The sequence below is a fragment of the Chlorocebus sabaeus genome, chromosome 25 (assembly GCF_047675955.1).
Source record: "Chlorocebus sabaeus isolate Y175 chromosome 25, mChlSab1.0.hap1, whole genome shotgun sequence".
Lineage (NCBI taxonomy): Eukaryota > Metazoa > Chordata > Mammalia > Primates > Cercopithecidae > Chlorocebus > Chlorocebus sabaeus.
This window is the reverse complement of record NC_132928.1, coordinates 79,950,132-79,977,518: the sequence shown is the minus strand read 5'-3', so window position 1 is coordinate 79,977,518 and position 27,387 is coordinate 79,950,132. Positions and strand designations below refer to the sequence as shown.

General features: G+C 47.8%; 1 protein-coding gene and 1 pseudogene across 1 annotated transcript; one reads left to right on the top strand and one right to left on the bottom strand.

The window, feature by feature from the left end:
* Positions 1 to 14,326: 14,326 nt before the first annotated feature.
* Positions 14,327 to 18,267, top strand: MAP1LC3C (microtubule associated protein 1 light chain 3 gamma). The gene is made up of 4 exons (XM_007989949.3): positions 14,327 to 14,473; positions 14,575 to 14,630; positions 14,787 to 14,893; positions 17,094 to 18,267. The coding sequence occupies exons 1-4, from the start codon at positions 14,416 to 14,418 to the stop codon at positions 17,314 to 17,316; spliced, it is 444 nt and encodes a 147-aa protein (XP_007988140.1). The 5' UTR covers positions 14,327 to 14,415; the 3' UTR covers positions 17,317 to 18,267.
* Positions 18,268 to 20,372: 2,105 nt separating this feature from the next.
* Positions 20,373 to 23,886, bottom strand: LOC103230860 (cofilin-1 pseudogene; annotated as a pseudogene).
* Positions 23,887 to 27,387: the final 3,501 nt, after the last annotated feature.

The following is a 27,387-nucleotide window of genomic DNA, read 5'->3' as shown; positions in this document are numbered from 1 at the left end:
CTCTGCTTAGGTGGTTTCAGTGGTTTGTGTTGACTTTATAATAAAAATCACACTGCAGGGCCCCTGAGACCTCAGCCCCATTCCGCATGGTTTTTCCTCCTGGAGGTCCCAGCCACAGGGGCCTCCAGTACTTTCTTCCCGTCTCTCTCTTTTTCTTTCTTTAACAGATGGGGCCTATGTTGCCCAGGCTGGCTTTAAACGCCTGGGTTCAGGCAATCATCCTACCTTGGCCTTCTCAGTGGTTGAGACTACAGGCACATGCCAGCACGCTGGCTTCTAGCACTTTCTTAAACAAACCATATTCCCTCTTTCCAAAGCTATTACCATTGCCTCAAACACTGCCCTACTCCCTCTTCCCACCTCATGCCATTGCCTTGCTTTGCCTGGTTAACACCACATGAGCTCAAATATCACTTTAGGAAAACTTCCTTGACCTTCCTCTACATCGACTAAGTCAGATCCCCTAAGAAACTCTCTCCCAGCACCATGGACCTTCATCACATGTGGCACAGTTGAGTTCCTTTGATCATCATCTGCTGCCCCACTAAGGTGTAGCCTGACGTAAGAGATGCTGTGGGTATTTTTTTTTTTTTTAAACAGAGTTTTGCTCTTGCCACCCAGGCTGGAGTGCAATGGTGTGATCTCGGCTCACTGCAACCTCTGCCTCCCGGGCTCAAGCAATTCTCCTGCCTCTGCCTCCTGAGTAGTCGGAATTACAGGTGCCTGCCACCATACCTGGCTAATTTTTGTATTTTTTTAGTAGAGATGGAAGTTTCACCATGTTGGCCAGGCTGGCCTCAAACTCTCGAACTCAGGTGATCCACCCGCCTTGGCCTCCCAAAGTGCTGGGATTACAGGCATGAGCCACCAGGTCCAGTCTAGTTTTTACTTTTCTGTTGTATCCCTATAACATACTAGTACACTTATCACATGTTAGATACAATAAATATTTGGAGAATTAAGAATGAATGAATATTGTTGCCGGGCATGGTAGCTCACATCTGTAATCCTTAGGAGGCCGAGGCAGGCAGATCACTTGAGGTCAGGAGTTTGAGACCAGTCTGACCAATATGGCAAAGCCCCATCTCTACTAAAATTACAAAAATTAGCTGAATGTGGTGGCACACACCTGTAATCCCAGCCACTTGGGAGGCTGCAGCAGGAGAATCGCTTGAACCCAGGCAGTGGAGGTTGCAGTGAGCCGAGATCATGCCGTTGCAATCCAGCCTGGATGACAGAGCAAGACACTGTCTCAAAAACAAAACAAAACAAATTTATATTGTTGTGAAGCCAAAATAATTGTCTCCATTTTTTTAAGAGATGAGATCTTGCTATGCTGCCCAGGCTGGACAATAATGTGTCTTCATTTTTACAGTTAGAAAGCTGAAGTTCATTGGCAAGAAGTAAACTCCCAGAATCAGGGAGCTGAGACGTGTCTGACTCATCTTGCATTAAGGCTGGAGTCAAAGCTGATACATTCCCAGGGCTTCAGAGCAGCAGACTCTTGTGGGAGGTCACTGCTGCAACCTCCTCCAACCTCTAAAGGTGCTAGAAGTAGGTTTCCTAGTAGACAACAGGACTAATGCCCAGTTTCCTTCAGGTCCAGGCAGATCCTGAGCGTAACAGATGCTGAAAACAAGAAATGCCTCTGGCTCTTGAGAAAAGGAATTTGACAGCTGGCTACCTCTAGGAAGGCCTGCAGTCCTTCCCCAGCCAGCTTCCAGACTCCCTCGCCTATCACATTAGATTCCACCCCCCCTTTTCTACTTTCCTGTGTCTAAGGAATTACTAAGCCGTTAATGCCTCCTGATGTGAGCGCATCATTCTTCATCCCGGGTGGTGGCGTGGGGGTGAGATGCAAACACCTGCAAGGCTGAGTCACAGAGCAGGAGAAGCTGGGCTTTCTGGCAGTGGGTGACGGGAGCTGGGAAAAAGGCCACAGCTCATTCCCTCTGGCAGGCAAGGATCTGGAAACAGCCTGCCCGGCCACAGTCTGGGCCTCTTGGCCTTTTTTTCCAATGGTTGTACCTGTGAGAAAAGGGGTTGGGAGCTGGGTTATTTGTACTTTGGGGGAATCTCAGGCGCAGAGTCTGTTTTAATAAGATGTTGGGGGTCCCTCCAGCATAAAGGATAGAGGTTTTGTGCATGTAGGGCCCTAACCCTGGAGCTGCTAGGGGAATGTTTCAGGAAGCACTTTCCTTATGATGGTGATGATTCTATTTTAAGCCAACTTTGAAAATTCTAGAACAGAGGCCAGGTGCGGTGACTTACGCCTGTAATCCCAGCACTTTGGGAGGCCGAGGCGGGTAGATTGCCTGAGGTCAGTAGTTCGGGACCAGCCTGGCCAACATGGTGAAACCCTGTCTCTACTAAAAATACAAAAATTAGCCAGGCGTGGTGGTGGGCTCCTATAATCCCAGCTACTCAGGAGGCTGACGCAGGAGAACTGCTTGAACCCAGGAGGCAGAGGTTGCAGTGAGCCAAGATCGCGCCACTGCACTCCACCCTGGATGACAGAGCAAGACCCCATCTCAAGAAATAATAATAATAAATAAATTAAATAATAAAAATAAATTCTAGAATGGAAAGCATTATGTCATAATGGGTTTCACCAGTATAAAGTTGTAGGCCCAAATCTCACCAACTGAGTGATCTTGAGCAAATTACCTCAACTCTCTGAGTTTCAGGTATCTTTTTCTTTTCCAGAAAGATTAAATAAGAAGGTAGAATAATAATATCTCAATGCTTAACATGTGTATGTGCTCCATAAAGATTAGTTTCCACCCCTAGCGCAATGACTGTACATGATAAAATTTAACAAATGAAGATAATGACAATGATGGTGAAGACTGTGGTGGATGCAGAGTTAGGGTGCCCAGATCCCTTGTCTGGAACTGAAGCACTGATCGCCCAGCTGTGGGGGTATTGGTGAACTGGGTGGTAAATGGTGAAAGGAAGTCATTGGTGGCTTGAGAATTGAAGAAAAAGTAATTATAAGGACTACAGAGTCACATAGCTATTACCGGGGGCTATTGATGCTTTCCAGAAAGTTAATGAAAGGCTGAAAATGATTAATCATCAATTCTTTTTTTTTTTTTTTTTTGAGACAGAATCTCACTCAGTCACCCAGGCTGGAGTCCAGTGACATGATATCAGCTCACTGCAACCTCCTCCTCCTGGGCTCAAGTGATTCTCCTGTCTCAGCCTCCCAAGTAGGTGAGGTTACAGACATGCACCACCACACCCATCTAATTTTTGTATTTTTAGTAGAGACGAGGTTTCACCATGTTGGTCAGGCTGGTCTCAAACTCCTGGCCTCATGTGATCCACCTGCTTCGGCTTCCCAAAGTGCTGGGATTACCGGCGTGAGCCAACACATGCAGCCCTGATCATCAATTCTTTAACTGATGACATCATATTGATCTAATCAATGACATTATGTTGATTTGATCAGGTGAGCAAGGAGTGAGATGTCTTTTGGAAGCCTTGGTAAGACATATGCACCCCAGAGGTAGGACATGAAACCCTGAGGGCCTCCTTGGCTGAGACTCATATCCATTATCTACAGGACAGAAAAAGGATTAGGGCCAAAGCACAGTTACAGGAGTAATAGAACACCAGAGAAGGTTGAACTGTCAGTCTAGGCATGTCTGCTATGCCAAGGTCAGGGCACTGGTTGGGAAGTATTGGAACCTATAATTTGGGATGGATAAATCTGGGTCAATGCACTGGAAAATCTTGAACCCCTTGAAAGACCTGGCCTGTTTTTGCTGGGGAAAGGTATTTTCCCTCTTGCCTGATGATTATGTGGACTCATTTGCCTTCCAAGACAACAGAGGATAAGCCTCACCTCTTCTGTTGGACATTATGCTAATAACTAGGTTTAGGTTATGACATAACTCGGCTGCATAAATTGTGACCTCTATTTGGTCATTAGCATAATGGCCAGCAGGAGAGGTGGTGCCTGTCTTCCTCTCAGAGGAGATGCTGGATGGAGCCACTATGTACCCCCAGGACCCAGAAGAGAACATGTGGACCTGGATTCTGAATGCCCTGGAAGGGAGGCAAAAGTGGGGTGGGAAGGCATGGAACATAAAGTAAGGTGAAGGGAGAAATTATTGATATAAGAACATTTTCCTGGCTAGGCGTGGTGGCTCACACCTATAATCCTAGCACTTTGGGAGGCCGAGGAGAGTGGATCACCTGAGCTCAGGAGTTTGAGATGAGCCTGGGCAACATGGTGAAACCCCGTCTCTACTAAAAATATAAAAAAAATTAGCTGGGTATGGCAGCATGTACCTGTAATCCCAGCTACTCAGGAGGCTGAGACAAGAGAATTGCTTGAACCTGGGAGGCAGAGGTTGCAGTGAGCCAAGATCACTCCAGTGCACTCCAGCCTGGGTGACAGAGCAAGACTCCATCTCAAAAAAAGAAAAAAAAAAAAAAAAAAAAAAAAAAAGGCATTTTCCCATTATATGGACTTTAGATCCTGGCAAGGAATTTGGAAGATGCTGCTGTTATGCGAGGGTAGTTCTTGGAATCTCAGCCAAGCAGCAGCACCAATTACAGCTGCTTCTGCCAGATGTAGAACATCTGCTGGCAAATATTAACATGGGCTCAGATGCATGGCATCTGGTTCTTTATCTTGCAAATGGATTCTTTTTCATCACTATCAAAAAGAACTAAAAACAGTTTGCATTTACTTAGGATAATTATATAAATTAACGGACTTGCTCCAAGATCATGTTAATTCTCCCATCCTTTGTCATATTTTAGTCCAAAGAAAAACAGATTGTCTGGACAACCCAAATAACATGGCATTAGTTCACTCTTTCAATGATAATTTGATCTAATCAGATGAGCAAGGAGTGAAAAGGACATTGGAAGCCTTGATAAGACACCCCAGAGGTGGGACATACATTTTCCAGTGACTCAGGGGGCTGCAAAATCAGTGAAGCTTCAGAGATTCAGTGGTCTGTGCATGCCAGGACATCCTCTCTAAAGTCATGAAAAAATTATTGCATTACATATCTTTCCCTTTTCTTTCCTTTCTTTCTTTCTTTCTTTCTTTTTTTTTTTTTTTTTTTTTTTTTTTTTTTTTTTTTTTTGAGAATCTTGCTCTGTTGCTCAGGCTGGAGTGCAGTGTCACAATCTCGGCTCACTGCAACCTCTGCCTCCAGGGTTCAAGCGATTCCCTTGCCTCAGCCTCCCAAGTAGTTGAAACTACAGGTACACGCCATCATGTCTGGCTAATTTTTGTATTTTTAATAGAGATGGGGTTTCACCATGTTGGCCAGGATGGTCTCAAACTCCTGACCTCAGGTGATCCACTGTCCTCGGCTTCCCAAAGTGCTAGGATTACAGGTGTGAACCACCGCGCCCAGCCACATCTTTCACCATGAAGAAGAAAAGGCAATGCCTGATTGGCTTCTTTGAGTTCTAAAGATAGCCACATTTGAGAATTCTGCCTCAACTCATATTCTAGAGGACACAAAGGTTGCCAGCTTTAAGTTGGGCCAGAGTAAGGAAGAGTTCTGTTGAAAGCACCCCCGCCACTTGTACCCTATGACCAGACAGATCTTATGGTACAGAGGGAGGTATGGTGGGAAAAGACGCTGGGTGGGTCTATGGTAAATTTCAATCTATGATTCACAATGTAGCTCACTAGGGTTCAGAAACAGTTATGCCATTTGCAGCAGAGAATGATTTCTCTTTCAAAAATCACTTGACCACGAGCCACTTAGAGACAACATGGCCAGAACTGGCCATAATGAACTATATTTTGTCTGACTCATGAAGTCATTAGCGGCAGCAACACATCATAAAATGGAAGTGGTATTTGTAGGATCAAATATGTGCAAAGCCAAGGGCATAAGTAAACTGCATGATCAGGTGGCCCAGAGCCCCAGGAAATCTACCACTGTTGCACCCATATCCCTTCCTTTGTTCACTACTGGCCATTGTAGGGGAGGGTCACTTGAGATCAACTGACAGAGGAAGAAAAAGGCTAAACTTAATTTGCAGATGAGTAGCTTAGTCAGTGGTGCAAGCCAAAAATAGGCTGCACCTGCACCAAGGGTGGCCCTGAGAGACAGCGTTGAGGGGAAACCCTCCCGATGGGCAGAACTTTGGGCAGTACACCCAGTGCTTTACTTGGGTAAATACAGATTCATGGGCTCTGGCAGATGACTTGATTGTTGGTCAGGGGCTTAAAGAAGACAAACTTGAAGATCAGAGATTTTAAAAACAAAGGTCTGGGGAAGGGGCATAAGTATGGATCTGTGGGCATAGACATGAAATGTAAAGATCTATGTGTCACACGTTCATGCCCACATGGAGAACATCCACGTGGAGGAGGCACTACAGTTTGTCTAGTTGACCAGTTGACTTTGGCCACCATCCCCTACTTCTCCCAAGACTGGAACAAGAAATGAAAGAGGGAGTATCCATGGTGGCAGGGATAGAGGTTATGCATGAGCTCAGCGGTATGGACCCCAACTCACCAGGCCTGATGTAGCTACACTGTTGCCAAATGTCCAATCACTCAACAACAGAGACCAGTGCTGAGGCCGTGACATAGCACAGTCCTCGAGGAAACAACTCAGTTACATGTAGACAACTTGGGCCTCATTCTACCCAGTATGAGGGGTTGCAATTCATTTTGCATGTAATCAACATGTATTCTGGATATGAGTTTGCCTTTCCTGCTTGCTGGACTTCACAGCACTCTGTAACTGGGCAGTTTTCCCTGTTAGCAATTTGCATGCAGATAAATCTATTCAACTTCTATAAGCATGTACTGTGTGCCAGGCTCTGTGCTAGCTACTGGGGATGCACAGATGGAGGGTTGCCCGCAGTCATGTAATAGCTATTATGGACTTTTTAAAATCCTGCCTTGGGGTAGGATAGCAAAATTGCCAGTTCTAAAACCATTTCACCAGTTAACGAAGCAGATTTTGAGCTCACGTGACTGCATGATTCTGTGGGTCATTTGGGACTGGGAACCAGAATCATTTATTTCATTGGATGGCCTGACTCTTAAATAAAATGTTTTTATCCCATGTTGATCAGATACATAAGTATTACGGGTAAGTAGCATCTTTGTTTGTTAGTTTGTTTTTTGAGATAGAGTCTTGCTCTGTCACCCAGGCTGGAGTGCAATAGCGCGATCTCAGCTCACTTCAACCTCCACTGCCTGGCTTCAAGGGATTCTCCTGCCTCAGCCTCCCGAGTAGCTGGGATTACAGGCGTGCGCCACCACGCCTGGCTAATTTTTGTATATATATTTCTTAATAGGGACGGGGTTTCACCATGTTGTTCAGACTGGTCTTGAACTCCTGACCTCAAGCAATCTACCTGCCTTGGCCTCCCAAAGTATTGGGATTACAGCCGTGAGCCACTGCGCCCAGCCAGTAAGTAGCATCTTAAAGGGCACGTGACAATAAAAGTAAAAATAAAATGGAATGAAATAAAGTTTGATTTTCAGTTGTCTAGCTGGAGCTTGTGAGCAGTGCCTTCCTATCCTGCGAGTATGATCAAGACTGGGAGGTTTCGGAACTCTCTGCAGCAGTAGGGTCCCCCCACTGTCCTGAATCTCAGATCTCCCCTACTTTGAGAAGCCACAAAGCCCAGTGAAGTTTTAACGAAGGAGTCAGGCAACATTCTGAAGCAGGTTTGATCATCTGTCTCCTCTATAAAATGGACACATCTCTCTAACCTGCAGCAGTCCATTTTATTTTTATTATTTTAGTTTTGAGCCAGGATCTTGCTCTGTCACCCAGGCTGGAGAGCAGCAGTGTGTTCATGGCTCATTTCAACCTTAACCTTCCAGGCTCAAGCAATCCTCCCTCCTCAGCCTCCCAGGTAGCTGGGACCACAGGCACATGCCCCCACGCCTGGCTCATTTTAAATTTATTTTTTGTAGAGACAGGGTCTTGCTATGTTGCCCAGGCTAGTCTTGAACTCCTGGGCTCAAGCAATCCTTCTGCCTTGGCTTCCCAAAGTGCTGGGACTATAGGCGTGAGCCACCACACCCAGCCAACCTCTTATTTTAGGTGTACACATTTCACTTCCATGTTGTTAGAGTTCCCAAACTTGTTTCTCCCTATATCAGAGCTTGTAGCCAGGAAGGATGAATGACAACAGCCACAGGGAGCAAACTTGATCTATCCCAGTCACTTCCTGAGCCTCAGACGTCCACACTTGCCAAGAGACAATCTTATTTTTAATCACATTGCAAAAGCTGAGTCACCTTAGGAAACTCCTCAGGAATGATTAAAAATCATCCCAGAAAAGCAAAGAGAGCAAGGAGAGAATTGGGGAACCAGGGCAAAGCCAACATCAGGAGTCGGACAGGCCACTGTGGCTCTCAAATCTATACACAGTAAGGGCTGGCTGTGGCGATGGTGGCAAGGACTGGCTGCGGCGATGGTGGCAAGGACTGGTGATCCTTTCAGAACCTCATCTTAAAGCTCCATTTGCATATCAAGTCTGTTGCATATTCACAAGACTGCCTACTACAGATAAGAATACAGACAAGTTTTGTGAACTTTTTTTTTTTTTTAAATTGAGATGGAGTCTCGCTCTGTCACTCAGGTTGGAGTGCAATGGCATGATCTTGGCTCACTGCAACCTCCACCTGCCGTGTTCAAGCAATTATCTTGCCTCAGCCTCCCAAGTAGCTGGGACTACAGGCAGGTGCCATCATGCCCAGCTAATTTTTTGTATTTTCAGTAGAGAAGGGGTTTCACCATGCTGGCCAGGCTGGTCTCAAACTCCTGACCTCGTGATCCACCTGCCTCAGCCTCCCAAAGTGTGCTGGGATTACAGGCGTGAGCCACCGCTCCCAGTCTTTTTTTTTTTTGGACAACATTTCGCTCTTGTTGCCCAGACCAGTCTCAAACTCCTGTCTTGAAGCAATCTTCTCAGTTCAGCCTCCCAAAGTGCTGGGATTACAGGCATGAGCCACTGCACCCGGCCGGGTTTGTGTTTACTAAAATATTAGTAGACTGGACATGGTGGCTCATGCCTGTAATCCCAGCACTTTGGGAGGCTGAGGCAGAAGGACTGTTTGAGTCCAGGAGTATGAGGCCAGCCTAGGCAACATAGGGAAAAAACATTTTGCTTTTTCCCAGTGCTTCATTCTATTACCTCCTTCATCTCCATTCCATCTGAGAGGCAAGCCTGCTTGGACTAGATAGCAATCCCCATGCCTCGGCCCAGAAAGCCAAACACAAGGTTAGGAAGCATCTCAAAGCCCTTATAATCATGGACCAAACACCACAGCTGGGATTTATTTTCTCCCGGCCCCAGCTGAGCGCTATTACCTTCTACCTCTGCAACATAGGGAGACCCCATCTCTACAAATAATTTTTAAAAATTAGCCAGGCATGGTGGTGTGAGCCTATGGTCTCAGCTACTTGGGAGGCTGAGCCAAGAGGATCACCTGAGCCAGAAGTTTGATGCCACACTGACCTGTGGTCATCCCACTCTACTCCAGGCTGGGCAACAGAGTGAGACCCTGTCTCAAAAAAACAAAACAAAACAAAACAAAAATGAAATTAAAATCTTGATAGACAAACCTCCTAATCAAGCGAGGGCACTCTTGCTTCAGCTGTTCTCCACAGGACTGTTCCTATTTCCTTCCCCATGATCCACGTAGCATCCATAGTATGTGGCTTTGGTCACCTCCTAGCCACCTAGGCCTCACTCCACTGCCACAGGAGCACCAGCCAGGAGCACGATGCCATCAGACGACAACCCAGACACTGCTCCCCTCAAAATATGGCTTTCAACTCCCTCCAAAAAAAAATAAAAGACAAAAATAGGCCAGGCACCGTGGCTTACACCTGTAATTCCAGCACTTTGGGAGTCCAAGGCGGATGGATCACCTGAGGTCCGGAGTTTGAGACCAGCCTGACCAACATGGAGAAACCCCATCTCTACTAAAAATACAAAATTAGCTGGGCGTGGTGGCGCATGCCTGTAATCCCAGCTACTCCGGAGGCTGAGGCAGGTAAATCACTTGAACCTGGAAGGCGGAATTTGCGGTGAGCCGAGATCGTGCCATTGCACCCCAGCATGGGCAACAAGAGCCAAACGCCGTCTCCACCACCCCTCCCTCGCCAAAAAAAGAAAAAATAAATAAAAGAGAAGAAAGATCCAGCCCATTCCTCTGCCTGGAAGATGATGGATTCTGGAAATGTTGCCGCATTTTGTTTTTTCCCAGTGCTTCATTCTATTACCTCCTTCATCTCCCTTCCATCTGAGAGGCAAGCTGCTTGGACTAGATAGCAATCCCCATGCCTCGGCCCAGAAAGCCAAATGCAAGGTTAGGAAGCATCTCAAAGCCCTTATAATCATTGACCAAACACCACAGCTGGGATTTATTTCCTCCCGGCCCCAGCTGAGCGCTATTTCCTCCTACCTCTGCCTTCAGCATTCAGACCTGAATGCACATAAAGTTTCTTGGGATTATAAAGATTTGGGGGAACCATGGCTTGGGGAAGTGAGGGGAAGATGCATATACTGAGGAACAGTGGCAGGCACTGTGCTAGCTGCTTTACAGAATCCAGTTCATTTAAGCCTCAGAGAACTATTCTGAGTTACAGATGACCATAACCATTAAAAGCCATATTTAGTAAAGTGAAGCCATGTATCCAAGATCAGAAATTAAGGTGCATAGGTGAGAGGGCCTGGCTTGGAACCAACTTTGCCTGGTCTTAGAGTCTGGGCTGCCCCTGGAGATTGGCCAGTCTGGGTTGGATCCCGGCGCAGTTTGCATTCTGGCTGAATGATCTAGACCTGAGCAGTGTGAGCATCCCGCCTGCCTGTCCCACCTGCAAGGCAGCTGGGAAAGTTTACGTGAGGTTGCAGATTTGAGAGGTACTTTGACGCAGAGCACTGCACACCTGCTCTTACTATTCACACCTGATGGGATGCCTTCTTTTTTAAGACAGAGAAAGAGGATGAGGCCACTTATCTCTTGAATGATGCCATCATTTAATCTCTTGACATCTATTTCTTTTTTTTTTTTTTTTTTTTTTTTGAGGCAGAGTCTTGCTCTGTCACCCAGGCTGGAGTGCAGTGGCCAGATCTCGGCTCACTGCAAGCTCCGCCTCCCGGATTTACTCCATTCTCCTGCCTCAGCCTCCCGAGTAGCTGGGACTACAGGCGCCCGCCACCTCGCCCGGCTAGTTTTTTGTATTTTTTTTTTTTTTTTAGTAGAGACAGGGTTTCACTGTGTTAGCCAGGATGGTCTCGATCTCCTGACCTCGTGATCCGCCCGTCTCGGCCTCCCAAAGTGCTGGGATTACAGGCTTGAGCCACCGCGCCCGGCCGACATCTATTTCTTATCATTGACCTAAAGCCCCAAGAGTCAGGCCCTTCAGTTCACCCAGCAAATGTACTATCTCCTTCTCCTTTGTCACATTTCATTCATTTTAAGACTCTTCACTGCTGAACGACTACAGAAAATCCTGGCACACACTGCTGACAAAGGAAACGCAAGCCTTCTGGCTGTGCAGAGTCTGAAAGGCTACCTGGATGAGCATAAGTACCGCAAAGCAACCCCTGGCCCCGGGAACTGGAAGAGCTGTGTCTTGCCCTTCCTAGTCCCTTTGATCCCAGGCAAGGGATTAATTTCTCAGGCCCTGTGATATTGAGAAATACATGTTTAGTTTTCATTCAATTTCCTGGCATACAACTTCTAAAAACTCTTGGAATTTTCTTTTTTTGTTTCTGTTTTTTTTGTTTCTGAGACGAAGCCTCACTCCGTTGCCCAGGTTGGAGTGCAGTGGTGCAATCTTGGCTTACTTCAACCTCCGCCTCCTGGCTTCAAGTGATTCTCCTACCTCAGGATCCTGAGTAGCTGGGATTACAGGCACCCACCACCATGCCTGGCAAATTTTTGTATTTTTAGTGAAGAGAGGGGTTTCACTATGATGGCCAAGTGGGTCTCGAACTCCTGACCTCAGGTGATCTGCCCACCTCGGCCTCCTAAAGTGCTGGGATTACAGGTGTGAGCCACTGTGCGCGATGGAATCCTTGGAATTTTCAAAGTGATAGGTGTTTCTTTTTTTTAATTTTTAATTTTTATTTTTTTTTCTGAGGCGGAGTCTCGCTCCGTTGCCCAGGCTGAAATGCAGTGGCACAATCTCGGCTCACTGCAAGCTCTGCCTCCCAGGTTCAAGTGATTCTCCTACCTCAGTCTCTTGAGTAGTTGGGATTACAGGCAACCACCACCACGCCCAGCTAATTTTCTTGTATTTTAGTAGAGACAGGGTCGCCATGTTGGCCAAGCGGGTCTCGAACTCCTGACCTCAAGTGATCCACCCACCTTAGCCTCCCGAAGTGCTGGGATTACAGGCGTGAGCCGCTGCTCCCAGCAGTAAGTGTCTTTTTTTGCTCATCAGTGGACTGATGGCTGTCAGCCCCTGGGTGGCTTCTGGATGGGGGCTGGAAGCCAGAAAGACAAAAGTGAGATTAGAGGGTTGGAATTTTTAGCCCCACCTCCAGCCTCTGGGGAGGGTAGAGCGGTTGAAAGTCAAATTGATTACCAGTGGCCAGTGATCAATCTTGCCTACATAATGAAGCCTTCATAAAAACCCAGAAGGCCTAGGTTCTGGTAGCTGAACATGTGGAGGTTCCTGGAGGGTAGCATGCCCTTCCCCCACACCTCGCCCTATGCATCTCTTCATCTGTATCCTTCGTGATATCCTCTGTAAGAAGCCGGTGAATGTGTTTCCCTGAGTTCTGTGAGTCATTCCAGCCAATTAATGAAACCCAAGGTGGGGGCTATCGGAAGCCTGACGTATATCCCATAGATCAGAAGCACAGGGAAAACAAGCTAGGGTCCGGGCACTGTGGCTCATGCCTGTAATCCCAGCTCTTTGGGAGGCCAAGACAGGAGGATCATCAGGTCAGGAGTTTGAGACCAGCCTAGCCAACATGGCGAAACCCCCTCTCTACTAAAAATACAAAAATTAGCCAGGTGTGGTGTCACGTGCCTGTAATCCCAGCTACTTGGGAGAAATCGCTTGAACTCAGGAGGCAGAGATTGCAGTGAGCTGAGATCGTGCCACTACACTCCAGCCTGGGCAACAGAGCAAGACCCTGTTTCAAAAAAACGAACAGACAACAAACACAACTTGGGGCTTGCAACTGGCATTGCAAGTGGGGGACAGTCTTGTGGGACAGAGCCCGCAGCCCGTGGGATCTGACGCTGTCTCCAGGTAGACAGTGTCAGAGCTGGATTGGAGGAGACCGAGCTGGTGTCCACTGCAGGACCCATTGCTCGGTGTATGGGGAATCTCCCCAACCCACACACACACATGCACATCTAGTGTCAAAAGTGATCTGTGTTGTGAGAATATAGGAGAAATGGAGTTTGGTTTCCCCTATGTATGACCAGAGGCCCAGTTTCTTAACTCCAAAAGTGAGATCTTGGGGACAACTGTCCTTCCTTCCTTCTTTTATCCCAGAGAAAACTAAGTGACAGAATATACTGGAGTATACTGGACTTGGAGTATACCGGGGTATATTGGGCTTGGAGTACACCAGAGTACATTGGAAGTACTTGGACTTCCTTGTAACAACTCTAGGTTTGTTTGTTTGTTTGAGATGAAGTTTCACTCTTGTTGCCCAGGCTGGAGTGCAATGGTGTGATCTTGGCTCACTGCAACCTCTGCCTCCTGGGTTCAAGCAATTCTCCCACCTCAGCCTCCTGAGTAGCTGGGATTACAGGTGCCCGCCACCATACCCGGCTAATTTTTGTATTTTTAGTAGAGATGGGATTTCAGCATGTTGGCCAGGTGATCCACCCGCCTCGGCCTCCCAGGTGCTGGGATTACAGGTGTGGCCCACTGCACCCGGCATACAACTCTAGGTTTTAATCCATACTCCCTCTCTTACTAGCTGTGTGCCCTCGGGCAAATCACTTCACCTTTCTTAGTATAGGTTTCCTTCTGTGAAAAAGGGCATGGACCATTGTGAGAATTACACAGCACACTTCAGGCTGAGGTGGATCCAGCTTGGACTCCCCTTGCTATTGAAGTACAAAAACGTCCCAGCACAAGGCAGTTTTACCTCTCCACAGTCCGCTGCCCAGCCAATGATTTTATTACAAACCCTAATTTCTTTTGCAAAGAAACATCTTGAACTGGTCATGAACAAAGTGGCTTTCTCTGACCAGCAAGCAGGTGGCGATTCCATTTCCATCAGAACTGACCTCCTGCTGCCCAGGGAGGGGGAGTGGGGAGAGGGGAGGAGAGGAGAGGCCTGATGTCACTCAGCCCTACATAAGGGCCTCCTTCAAGCTCCTGCAGGCAGTTTGGAAGCAGCTGGAGGAATGAGTTAGGTTCCTGGTTGCGGGACATTTTTTTTTCCTTTTTAAAACAGACACAGCTGTTGAGTGAAATGCCGCCTCCACAGAAAATCCCAAGCGTCAGACCTTTCAAGCAGAGGAAGAGCTTGGGTAAATTTCTTGGGGTAGTTTTCTGGGTTACTCGAAAGAGAGGAGAGGATCTGGCCTTCTCTTGATCTTTGCTTCTTCCCTTGTGCTTGAAACATTCACAGCAATCAGACAAGAGGAAGTTGCTGGAATCCGGGCAAAGTTCCCCAACAAGATCCCGGTAAGACAGCATTGGACTTCCGCTGGGGGGCGTGGGGGTGGGGTTCCGAGCCTGTTCTTTGAGGAAGCCAAGAGCAGCCAACAGCTTCCCTCTCTCTGTTCCAAGTTCCTAAGACTCACGCTGAGTCACATTCTTAAGGATGGACACTCTTGACAGGTGGTAGTGGAGCGCTACCCCAGGGAGACGTTCCTGCCCCTGCTGGACAAAACCAAGTTCCTGGTCCCGCAGGAGCTGACCATGACCCAGTTCCTCAGCATCATCCGGTAGGTGGCGCAGAGCATGCCGGGGAGGAAGGTGCGCGGGGTGTGCGCGGGGTGTGCCCGGCTGTTCGCTTTCGTCCTTTGACGGTTTTATTTTGGGGAAAGGGGTATGTCGCGGGGGAGCAGAGGAAAGGGATTTTTCTGAAGTCATCTTTTAGATTCACTAGTACCCTGAAAAGATGCTCTTAGAATGACTCTATTTTAAACCTGGGCGCAGTGGCTCACACCTGTAATCCCAGCACTTAGGAAGGCTGAGGCAGGTGGATTGCCTGAGGTTAGGAGTTCGAGACCAGCCTGAGCAACGTGGTGAAACCCCGTCTCTACTAAATATACGAAAATTAGCCAGGCGTGGTGGTGGCAGGTGCCTGTAATCCCAGCTACTTGGGAGGTTGAGGCAGGAGAATAACTTGAACCTGGGAGGCGGAGGTTGCAGTGAGCCGAGATCGTGCCACTGCACTCTGGCCTGGGCAACAAGCGTGAAACTCTGTCTCAAAAAAAAAAAAAAAAAAAAAGATTTACTCTATTTTAAATAGGTAAGGAGAATCTCTCAGACAACAACAACAACAACAAAAAAGAGCTGCCAACATTTCTAAGAATTTCCTAAAGTAGTCTTGGCTCTCAAGCTAGTCCAGCAGATCCTTTGTTTCAGATCCTGTCCGAAACGGAGTCTGCGTGTCCCTTGCAGAGAACAGTACCTTTTCCAAGTGTATGTGCGCCTGGGGGTGGGGACTTTTCTCCGAAAGAAACGTTCCCTGCTCAGAACACAGAGAGAAAAGCATCTCCCAAACACACTCCTCCTTTGGTTAAGCCAGAGGTACAGCAAAGAACAGGCAGCTATTCTTGAAGCTTAAAGGACGTCACTTGACACATGGATTCAGTAAAAAATGATCTCGGAGTAAAGTAAATAGACCCGATGAGTAAGTTTTCAACAGGGTTGAAAAGGGCTGGGAAACTGCGTCGCTGTTGCAGCCTGTTTCTTTGAGAACACACGATGAATGAGTGTCTTTTTATTTTGCTTTATTTAGCTCTGTCGCCAAGGCTGGAGTGCAGTGGTGTGATCTTAGTTTACTGCAGCCTTGACCTTCTGGGCTCAGGTGATCCTCCCATCTCAGCCTCCTGAGTAGCTGGGACTACAGGCAAGCACCACTGTGCCCAGCTAATTTTAAAAATGTTTTGTAGAGATGAGGGTCTCACCATGTTGCCCAGGCCTCTTTTTATTTTGTCTTACTGAGTTGTTTAAGAGCATTCTGATTTCCTCTCTCTAGGCAAGCTTACATGTTAAGGTCAGTTCAGTGTGAATGGAAGGTGGCCAAGGGAGAATGAAAGTTAGGATTAGGGCTGAGCACGGTGGCTCACACTGTAATCCCAGCAATTTGGGAGGCCAAGGCAGGTGGATTACTTGAGGTCAGGAGTTGGAGACCAGCCTGGCCAACATGGCAAAACCCCATCTCTACTAAAAATACAAAAATTACCCAGGTGTGGTGTTGTGTGCCTGTAATCCCAGCTACTTGGGAGGCTGAGGCAGGGGAATCAAAAAGAAAAAAAAAAAAAAAAGGTGAAATGTCAGAGAGACTGTGCATCACCTTTGTACCTCTAGGGAAATAGCTTTAATTTATTTTCTTTCTTTCTTTCTTTCTTTTTTTTTTTTTTTTTTTTTTTTTTTTTTTTTTTTTTTTTTTGAGATGCAGCCTTGCTCTGTCACCAGGCTGGAGTGCAGTGGCGCAGTCTCGGCTCAGTGCAATCTCCGCCTCCTGGTTCTCCTGCCTCAGCCTCCCTAGTTGCTGAGACTACAGGTGCATGCCACCATGCCCAGCTAATTTTTGTATTTTTAGTACAGACTGGATTTTACCATGTTGGCCAGGATGGCCTCTATCTCTTGACCTCGTGATCTGCCCGCCTCGACCTCCCAAAGTGCTGGGATTATAGGCGTGAGCCACTGCACCCAGCCCAATAGATTTAATTTCATAACAAACAGAAGTTATTTGCTTAGCATTTTTGTGTTGTCATGTTTCCTCGTCCTGTTTATGTTCTCATATTTCATCCATGGAATGGCCTCACCCTTTTGACCCAAATGGGAAGCCTTGTAGTTCCTAAATCTCAGGGAAGAAGGAGGGAGCAATTCAGTCTTCTTGAGTGTCACGAGGCTGCAGATCCCTGGGCTGTCTCGCAGGTCACCCCCTCACCACCCTCCTGCCCATCCCAGGAGCCGCATGGTCCTGAGAGCCACGGAAGCCTTTTACTTGCTGGTGAACAACAAGAGCCTGGTCAGCACGAGCGTAACCATGGCAGAGATCTACAGAGACTACAAGGATGAGGATGGCTTTGTGTACATGACCTACGCCTCCCAGGAGACGTTTGGCTGCCTGGAGTCAGCAGCCCCCAGGGATGGGAGCAGCCTTGAGGACAGACCCTGTAGTCCTCTCTAGCCCGTGTCGGGAAGGATGTGTGCTCTGACAGACGCGTCAGACGCTGGCAGAAGGGATTGGTTTTCTCCTGTGTGTACGCTGGAGGAGTCTGAGAAGCAGGGATGCCTGGGGTGATCAGCTCCAACCAGTGTCAGCAGAGTGGTGGCTCTTCCTAGTTTACTTTTTGTGCTCCATGCTCTTGTGTTCTTCTAAGAAAAATGTGGGCTGCTCTTGACAGTTATGTAATTATCACCTTTTTTTTTTTTTTTTTTTTTTTTTTGAGACAAGGTCTTGCTCTATTGCCCAGGCTGGAGTGCAGTGGCACGATCTTGGCTCACTGCAACCTCTGCCTCCCGGGTTCAAGTGATTCTTCTGCCTGCACTCCCTGGGTGGCTGGTATTACAAGCATGTGCCACCACACTAGGCTAATTTTTGTATTTTTAGTAGAGATGGGGTTTTACCATGTTGGCCAGGCTGGTCTCCAACTCCTGACCTCAGGTGATCCACCCACCTCAGCCTCCCAAAGTGCTGGGATTACAGGCATGAGCCACCACATCCAGCTATATAACCATATTCTAAATAAGAAATGGTTGGCTTGTGTGATGGTGTTGTGTGATGAGCTGGAGACAATATTTTAAGTGTCTTCTGTGGTATATGTGGGAGGGCCATTGAGGAGTGGGTTTCACTCCCTGCCTGTGGGCAGGTGTCCCATCTAGGGCTCAGTCCTAGAGAAGCTCTGGCCTGTAGGCTGTCTCTGTGGAACCCAGTGAAGCCAGCGTGAACCATGGTAAGCTCATCTGGAAGTGCCCTTATCTGTGTCATTAGAGAAATTATTCGATTTCCCCAGCATTCACTCTATTTGGTTATTTTCTGTCATTCTCTTTTTGTCCTTCTATACCATACATGTTTATGCCAAAGCTGTAACTTCTTAACATAAAGTCATTTAAACCATGTGCATGTTTACTATGTGCCAAGCTGTATTCTAAAATAAATATTCTTTATTTTAAAGGAGGCTTATTATTTGGCTTCTCATCACAACTTTCTATGGCTAACTACTGCTACAGTTAACCCACACAATGGGTGGGTTTGATCGCTTGCTGGGTGACGGTCCAATGACTACTCCCAAGGAGGAATTTCAAAGGGGATTTTATTAATTCTAACAAGTAAGGAGGACACTGGGGATAGTTCCCAAAGCAGTGCCTCCCTGAACAAAAGTGAACGCAGGGCATTTATTGTGCTGGTTAGCTGAGTCATTGTGTGCAGAGGTAGAGTCAAGGAGTGCAGGCACACTTCTACATAGGTCGCGTGTGTAGAAAATTGTGAATAAGCTTCTCCTAGGCGGGGATTTGTTTTTCACCATTAATGAGCCTTTCTATTATTGTCTTTTTTTTTTTTTTTTTTTTTTTTTTTTGAGATAAAGTCTTGCTCTGTCACCCAGGCTGGGGTGCCATGGTGCTCTCTCAGCTCACTGCAACCTCTGCCTCCTAGGTGCAAGAGATTCCCCTGCCTCAGCCTCCCGAGTAGCTGGGATTACAGGCATGCACCACCACGCCCAGCTAATTTTGTATTTTTAGTAGAGATTTTGTATTTTTAGTAGAGTTTCTCCAGGTTGATCAGGCTGGTCTCGAACTCCTGACCTCGGGTGATCTGCCCACCTCGGCCTCCCAAAGTACTGGGATTACAGGTGTGAGCCACTGTGCCCGGCTTTTTTTTTTTTTTTTTTTTTTTTTGAGACAGTCTCGCTCTGTCGCCCAGGCTGGAGTGCAGTGGCACGGTCTCCACTCACCGCAAGCTCTGCCTCCCGGGTTCACGCCATTTTCCTGCCTCAGCCTCCCGAGTAGATGGGACTATAGGCGCCGCCACCACGCCTGGCTAATTTTTTGCATTTTTTTTTTTTTTTTTTAAATAGAGAACAGGTTTCACCGTAGCCAGGATGGTCTTGATCTCCTGACCTCGTGATCCGCCCGCCTCGGCCTCTCAAAGTGCTGGGATTACAGGTGTGAGCCACCGCGCCCGGACTTAAATGGTAGGTTTCTTACTGGTTCTGCTTCCATCAGTGGCTGTGACCAGGGGAAAAGCGAGAGGAACCAGCTGGCACAGGGAGGGGTCATCTCCACAACATCCCATTTATCACAGAACTAGGCAAGCACAGAGTCACTATTGTGATTAGAAGTTGGCAGCAAAGGCTGGGTGCGGTGGCTCACACGTGTAATCCCAGCACTTTGGGAGGCCAAGGCGGGCAGATCACGAGGTCAGGAGATGGAGACCATCCCGGCTAACATGGTGAAACCCCGTCACTACTAAAAATACAAAAAATTAGCCAGGCGTGGTGGCGGGCGCCTATAGTCCCAGCTACTCAGGAGTCTGAGGCAGGAGAATGGTGTGAACCCAGGAGGCGGAGCTTGCAGTGAGCTGAGATCGCGCCACTGCACTCCAGTCTGGGTGACAGAGCAAGACTTCAACTCAAAAAAAAAAAGAAAAAACAGAAGAAGTTAGCAGCATGAGGCTAGGCGCGGTGGTTCACGCCTGTAATCCCAGCACTCTGGGAGGCTGAGGTGGGCAGATTGCCTGAACTCAGGAGTTTGAGACCAGCCTGGACAACACGGTGAAACCCCATCTCTACTTAAATACAAAAGATTAGCCGGGTGTGGCCGTGCACACCTGTAGTCCCAGCTATTGGAGAGGTTGAAGCAGGAAAATTGCTTGAATCCAGGAGGTGGAGGTTGCAGTGAGCTGTGATTGTGCCACTGCACTCCAGCCTGGGCAACAGAGTGAGACTCTGTCTCAAAAAAAAAAAAAAAAAAAAAAAAAAAAAGGTTGGCAGCATGGGAAGGGGGAGGAACAGGTGGGAAGTGGGGGTGTTGTTAAAAAAAAATACAGTCTCCCTCACAACTGGGGTGCCTGGGGGAACTTGATCTGCTTCAACCCAAGAGGAATCAGAAGATCCAAAGCAGTTTGGGAAGGCCAGAACCCTCAGGGATGGAGGGAGGAGGAAAACCCAGGGGTGGGGGATCTGTTTGGCAACTGGGGTAAAGGGATTGCCCTCCCCCTACTGGGGTCCCCCCAGCCCCTCCAGTCTAGCAGGAAGGGGGCAGCCTGCAACCCCTGAGGGCAGGGGTGGGGCTGCCAGATGCTCCAGGCAGGGAGCCAGAAAGAGCTGACAAGGGCTTCCCCTCCAGGGGGATGAAGGCAATGCCCCCCAGCTTCTCTGCCAGCGTGCAGCAGTCCTTGGCCTCCTCGAAGCAGTTTGCTTGTAATTCATGCTTGATCCCTGTCAGCTTCTTCTTGACGGCGTTTTTGGAGCTGGCATAGATCATTTTGCTTATAAGGGGTGCAGGTTCAGGGGCCCAGAAGATAGACACCAGGTCCTCCTCCTTGCTCTCTTTGTCTCGTAGATTGTGGCATAGAGGGCATAGCGGCAGTTCTTACCTGGCAGCATCTCGACAAAGGTGGTGTAGGGTCATGGATGGTCTGTCCCACGTCACGCGCCAGGGTCTCATTGCCTTCCCCCAGGATGATGTTCTTCTTGTCCTCACTCAGGCAGAAGAGCACCGCCTTCCTGTGCTGCTTCACCTTCTCTGGCGTCAAAGACTTACACACCTTCATGTCATTGAACACCTTGATGACACCATCGGAGATGACTGAACCTTTTTTGTTTTGTTTTTGAAATAGGGTCTCACTCTGTCTCCCAGGCTGGAGTGCATTCGTGCAATCTCAGCTCCCTGCAACCTCCACCTCCCGGCTCAAGCAATTCTCCTGCCTCAGCCTCCACAGTGGCTGGGACTACAGGGGTGTGCACCACCACGCCCAGTCAATTTTTTAAATTTTTTTGTTGATACGGGGTCTTGCTATGTTACCCAGGCTGGTCTCAAACTCCTAGGCTCAAGTGATCCGCCCATCTAAGCCTCCTAAAGTGCTAGGATTACAGGCATTAGTCACCACACAGGTCAGACAGGGGATTTTTAGTGTGGTAATGAAGAGAGTTCGCCAAAGTTCAGCTCCAACTCAGGCCTCTCTGGATCCAACTGGTTTTTGTGTTTTCCTGGGGCTGAGCTTCTTCCTGTCACTTTTGGAAACAAGAACTTAAGGTGCAGCAGGTCACAGGTGGATACGTTTTCACAGTGCATACCCAACAAACTAGCGACCCTGCATTATATTACTGTCGTTTTATAGACAAGGAAACTGAGGCCCAGAAAAGCCAAGAATATTTTCCATTTTCACACAACATTGTCTCATCAGGACTTGAGGTTGGGCAGCCACTTTTATAAGCCAGGCTGCTAGCTCTCTGTTGGGCTCCCTACCTAAGTGGAAGTTACTTTACTTGACAAGTACGGGATACTTGAGCTGCAGTGTTGAGTGACACTAACACAACCTACAGAGGGAACAGGAGGTACAGTGGAGCTCCATGAATGCATTAACAATAGGGTGTTTCAAGGCCGGACGTTGTGGCTCACACCTGTAATCCCAGCATTTTGGGAGGCCGAGGCAGGTGGATTGCTTGAGCTCAGGAAGAACAAGTGCTTAGAGAGTATGGTCACAGGAGGTACTGCAGCCTCAAATTCCTGCATTTACTGACTATCTACTAGCACTATGTTGGGTCCTGAAAATACCTCACTGAACAAGGTAGGCAAGGTCCTGGCCCTCATGGAGCCCGGTTTAATGCTAGCAAGGGAAGGAAGATAGCATTCAGATATTTATAAGTACAATAAAAAAGAAGAAAAAAACTCAGTGATTGGCAGATGGAATGCATTTTCCAGGGGATCAGAGGGGTAATAATTTTCACTTGGGCCAGAATGACGGGACGGAGCCAATGGTGGAGATGGAACACACCAGGCAGAGGAAGGCGTGATTGAGAAAAGGGTCCTACTGTTTAAGAGTTTTACAAACAGGACTCCAGGGTGTGTGCAGCCAGTGACAGGGAGAAAGGACTAGGCAGGTCTTCAGGGCCCTGTAAATTTGTTAAGGTGTTCGGACTTTTATTAGAAGATGAATGATGGGAAAGAGGAAGCATCCTAAAGGGAGAGAGAGAGTTTTGGTTTTTTTGTTTTTTTTGAGGCAGAGTCTTGCTCCGTCACCCAGGCTGGAGTGCAGTAGCATAATCTTGGTTCACTGCAACCTCCACCCTCCCAGGTTCAAGCGATTCTTTTTTTTTTTGGAACGGAGTCTCGCTCTGTCGCCCAGGCTGGAGTGCGGTGGCGCGATTTCGGCTCACTGCAAGCTCCGCCTCCCGGGTTTACGCCATTCTCCTGCCTCAGCCTCCCGAGTAGCTGGGACTACAGGCGCCCGCCACCACGCCTGGCTAATTTTTTGTATTTTTAGTAGAGACAGGGTTTCACTGTGTTAGCCAGGATGGTCTCGATCTCCTGACCTTGTGATCTGCCCGCCTCGGCCTCCCAAAGTGCTGGGATTACAGGCTTCAGTCACCGCGCCCGGCCTCAAGCGATTCTTATGCCTCAACCTCCCGAGTAGCTGGAATTACAGATGTACACCACCACACCCGGCTGATTTTTGCATTTTTAGTAGAGATGGGGTTTCACCATGTTGGCCAGGCTGGTCTTGAACTCCTGGCTTCAAGGGATTTACCCGCCTCAGCCTCCCAAAGTGCTGGGATTACAGGCGTGAGCCACTGTGCCCAACTGAGAGTATTTGTTCAAGAAACTGGGACTCAGAGAAGGTGTGAGCTCCCTAAAGTCCCTCAACAGTGCTGGGCCTGGCGGATCTCCTGGGCTCACTCCCTCTGGGGCCTGCTCTTTCCTCCTCTGGGCTGCTTCCCCCACTCCCAGGTGGCTGCTCACCCTCTCTCCTGCCTGTGGCTGTCCTTGCCCTCGCTGGCTTGTCTGCTCTAGTCAGTTCCTCTAATATGTCCTTCAAGTTATCTGTGCCATATGCCAAGTAAAAACCCTGACTCCTCGGTTCCTTCTCCAGACATACTCTTATTGTTTAGCCTGGATCAATGAATATTCTTCCCAAATAAATCTACTTTCTGGAGTGAATTTTTTTTTTTTTTTTTTTTTTTTTTTTTTTTTGAGGTGGAGTCTTGTTCTGTTTCCCAGGCGGGAGTACAGCAGCTTGATCTCAGCTCACTGCAACTTCCACCTCCCAGGTTCAAGTGATTCTCCTGCCTCAGCCTCCTGAGTAGCTAGGACTACAGACACCCACCACCATGCCTGGCTAATTTTTGCATTTTTAGCAGAGATGGGGTTTCACCGTGTTGGACAGGCTGGTCTCGAACTCCTGGCCTCAAGTGATCCACCCACCTCAGCCTCCCAAAGTGCTGGGATTACAGGTGTGAGCCATTCTAAGGTGGACTTTGAGCTGGAGAAGCCATCTTTGGCCTTGGACACTCACCTAACTGCCTATGCCCAGTGCTGCTTCTCCTGCTCCCAGCCTTCTCCACTTCCTTGGTCTTTCTTGGATCACAGCAGCGTAGGTTGTCACCATGCTGCAGATGCAAGGTCCTCCCCGGGATATGCATCTGGGTGAGCTCTCAAGTTCTCTTTGCCCTCCAAGATCCTTCCTGATGTGGCTCCCCCTCGTACATTCATCAGAGAGGTGAAGGATGACTTCGGCTGCCTTGTTGAGGGTGGGCATTGTTTGGTAACCAGTAAAAACTCTGCACAAAACAACCACCCATGTTTTATGCTCATGGAGTCTATGGGTAAGGGGACTTCAGAAAGCCTACAGGGCGCAGCTTCTCTATGCTCCACAGTGCCTGGGGACTCAGCTGGAAAGACCTGAAGGCTGGGAGTGACTTAAATGACTGGGAGCTGCTGGGCACAGTAGCTCATGCCTGTAATCCCAACACTTTGGGAGGCCGAGGCGGGTGGATCATGAGGTCAGGAGATCGAGACCATCCTGGCCAACACGGTGAAACCCCGTCTCTACTAAAAATACAAAAATTAGCCTGGCGTGGTGGCGGGCGCCTGTATTCTCAGCTACTCGGGAGACTGAGGCAGAAGAATTGCCTGAACCCGAGAGGTGGAGGTTGCGGTAAGCCAAGATCGCGCCACTGCACTCCAGCCTGGACGACAGAGCGAGATGTTTCAAAAAAAAAAAAAAATGGCTGGGAGCTGACATCATCCAGAGGCTTCTTCATTCGCAAGTCCTGGGTTGGGATTGAAGACTGGAGTGACTCCCTGCAGGTGGCTGGGTTCCAGGAGGGAGCAGGCTCCGAAGGAGTGGCCAGAGAGCACGTGACCCCAACCCCAACACATGCTCATCTGTCCATAAGGGACGGATTTTTCCAATTGTTTTTAGTCTGGATTTTTTTTTTTTTTTTAAAGCATCTACTCAGGTACTTAAAATTAATCAGTGATTTGTACTTCTGTAAAGTATCACTTTTCTTTAGGCTTTTCATAATTTTCTATTGATTGTTGTAGTTGAGTGATTAACTCATTATGCATCATATATATTAAAAAGAATTGCTCCATTTATTTTGATCTTGTTTATACAAATTTTCTCACATAGTTGTTTTTATTTTATTTTACTTTTTTTGGAGACGGAGTCTCACTCTGTCACCCAGGCTGGAGTGCAGTGGCACGTTTCGGCTCACTGTAGCCTTTTGCCTCCCGGGCTTAAGCAATTCTCCTGCCTCAGTCTCCTGAGTAGCTGGGATTACAGGCATGCGCCACCACACCTGGCTAATTTTTGTATTTTTAGCAGAGACGGGGTTTTGCCATGTTGGCCAGGCTGGTCTTGAACTCCTGATGTGATCCACCCGCCTCAGCCTCCCAACCAGGTTTCATCTTTTTCCAAATGCCTAACCAATTTCTCACGCACATTTACTGAATAATCTCTCCGTGGGTGTTTGAAAGTACTGTGATTGTGTGTCTGTGTCTTAGCACCATAGTAACACCAAGGAAACCGCTTAAGAACATGGGCTGTGACATGTTTTTTCATTCCTCATGGCTCCCAGAAACGCTAAGTACATCTTACGTAGTTAATTAATACTTTGTGATAAATTAGAGCACCTGCAGTGTCAACTTCAGAGGGAAAAAACAGAACTACTTATATTGAATTTCGGTGGTGTGAGTGGCTGTTTTTAGTCATTGGGTCAAGCTGGGAAGCCAGTATTTTTTTTGCAGGCAGTTGGCTTGTTGCAATGTATTAGTCACTCTCTCCCCACCCCCTAAAATAAATGGAGGCGAGCTGCTTATGTCACTGCTAACATGGGATCTATAGCCGGCCCCAGACTCACTTCAGTGCCTAGACTGGAGGTCAGCAAACTACTGCCCACGGGCCATTTGCCTTGAGGTCTATTTTTATAAATAAAGTATTACTGGAATGTAGCCAGACCCACTGGGTAACTATTACCTCTGGCTGCTTTTGTGCTACAGTGACAGCGTTGAGTAGCTGCCACAGAGACCATAAAATCTGCAAAGCCTAAGATATTTACTATCTGACCTTTTACAGAAAAAGATTGCTGACCTCTGTTCTAGGTTTACAGTAATAGTTCTATCAAGATATCCTGGGGAATAAATCACAATAGAAAGGGTCTTTTAGGGCTGGACGCAGTGGCTCATACCTTTAATCCCAGCACTTTGGGAGGCCAAGGCAGGTGGATCACCTGAGGTCAGGAGTTCGAGACTAGCCTGGCCAACATGGCAAAACCCCATCTCTACTAAAAATACAAAAATTAACCAGGCATGGTGGCACGTGCCTGTAATCTCAACTACTTGGAAGCTGAGGCAGTAGAATCACTTGAACCTGGAAGGTGGAGGTTGCAGTGAGCTGAGATTGCGCCACTGCACTCCAGCCTGGGCGACAGAGCTAGACTCTGTCAAAAAAAAAAAAGAAGAAAGAAAGAGAGAGAGAGAGGGAAGGAAGGAAGGAAGGATGGAAGGAAGGAAGGAAGGAAGGAAGGAAGGAAGGAAGGAAGGAAGGAAGGAAGGAAGGGGGAGAAAGAGAAGAAGAAAAGAGAAAAGGAAAGAAAAGAAAGGAAGGAAGGAAGGAAGGAAGGAAGGAAGGAAGGAAGGAAGGAAGGAAGGAAGGAAGGAAGGAAGGAAGGAAGGAGGGAGAAAAAGAAGAAGAAAAGAGAAAAGAAAAGAAGGAAAGAAAGAAAGAAGGAAAAGAAGAAAGAGTCTTTGTGTTGTTGTTTTGGTCCCGCATGAGATCAGAAGAAAAGCACTGCCAAATCTACTGGGCTTGCCGACTTCTGTACTGCCAAGCCCTTGCCTGGAGGAGTTAATACAGGCAGAGTTCTTCACAACTCAAAAGGCCTTCTCAGTCTCACAAGTATCTTCAATATCCCCTCACCTTTCCTTTGCTGCTAAACTACATACGGGAGGGTCTTTTATGTAGGTGTTTTGTTTGTTTGTTTGTTTGTTTGTTTGACATGGAGCCTCGCTCTGTCAGCCAGGCTGGAGTGCAGTGGCATGATCTTGGCTCACTGCAAGCTCTGCCTTTTGGGTTCACGCCATTCTCCTGCCTCAGCCTCCTGAGTAGCTGGGACTACAGGGGCCTGCCACCACACCTAGCTAATTTTTTTGTAGTTTTTAGTAGACATGGAGTTTCACTGTGTTAGCCAGGATGGTCTCGATCTCCTGACCTCGTGATCCACCCGCCTCGCCCTCCTAAAGTGCTGGGATTACAGGCGTGAGCCACTGCACCCGGCTGTAGGTGTTTTTTTAATAAGTCGATGTGTCAGTTATGTTGGCTGTATTGTATTTAATCTTTTTTTCTTTTCTTTTTTGAGACAGGGTCTCACACTGTCGCCCAGGCTGCAGTGCAGTGGTGGGATCACAGCTCCGTGCTGGGACTACAGGTGCATGCCACAACGCCCAGCTAACTTTTTTTTTTTTTTTTTTTTTTTTTTGTAGAGACAAGGTTTTGCCATGTCCCCAGGCTGGTCTTGAACTCCTGGGCTCAAGTGATTCTCCCACCTTGGCCTCCCAAAGTGCCAGGATTACAGGCATGAGCCACTGCACCTGGTGAGAGGGTTTTTATTTTTTATTTTTTTAATTATAAATTTTTTTTAAAGCCAGAGTCTCACTCTGTCGCCCAGGTTGGAGTGCAGTGGCATGATCTCGGCTCACTGCAACCTCCGCTTCCTGGATTCAAGTATTCTCATGCCTCAGCCTCCTGAGTAGCTGG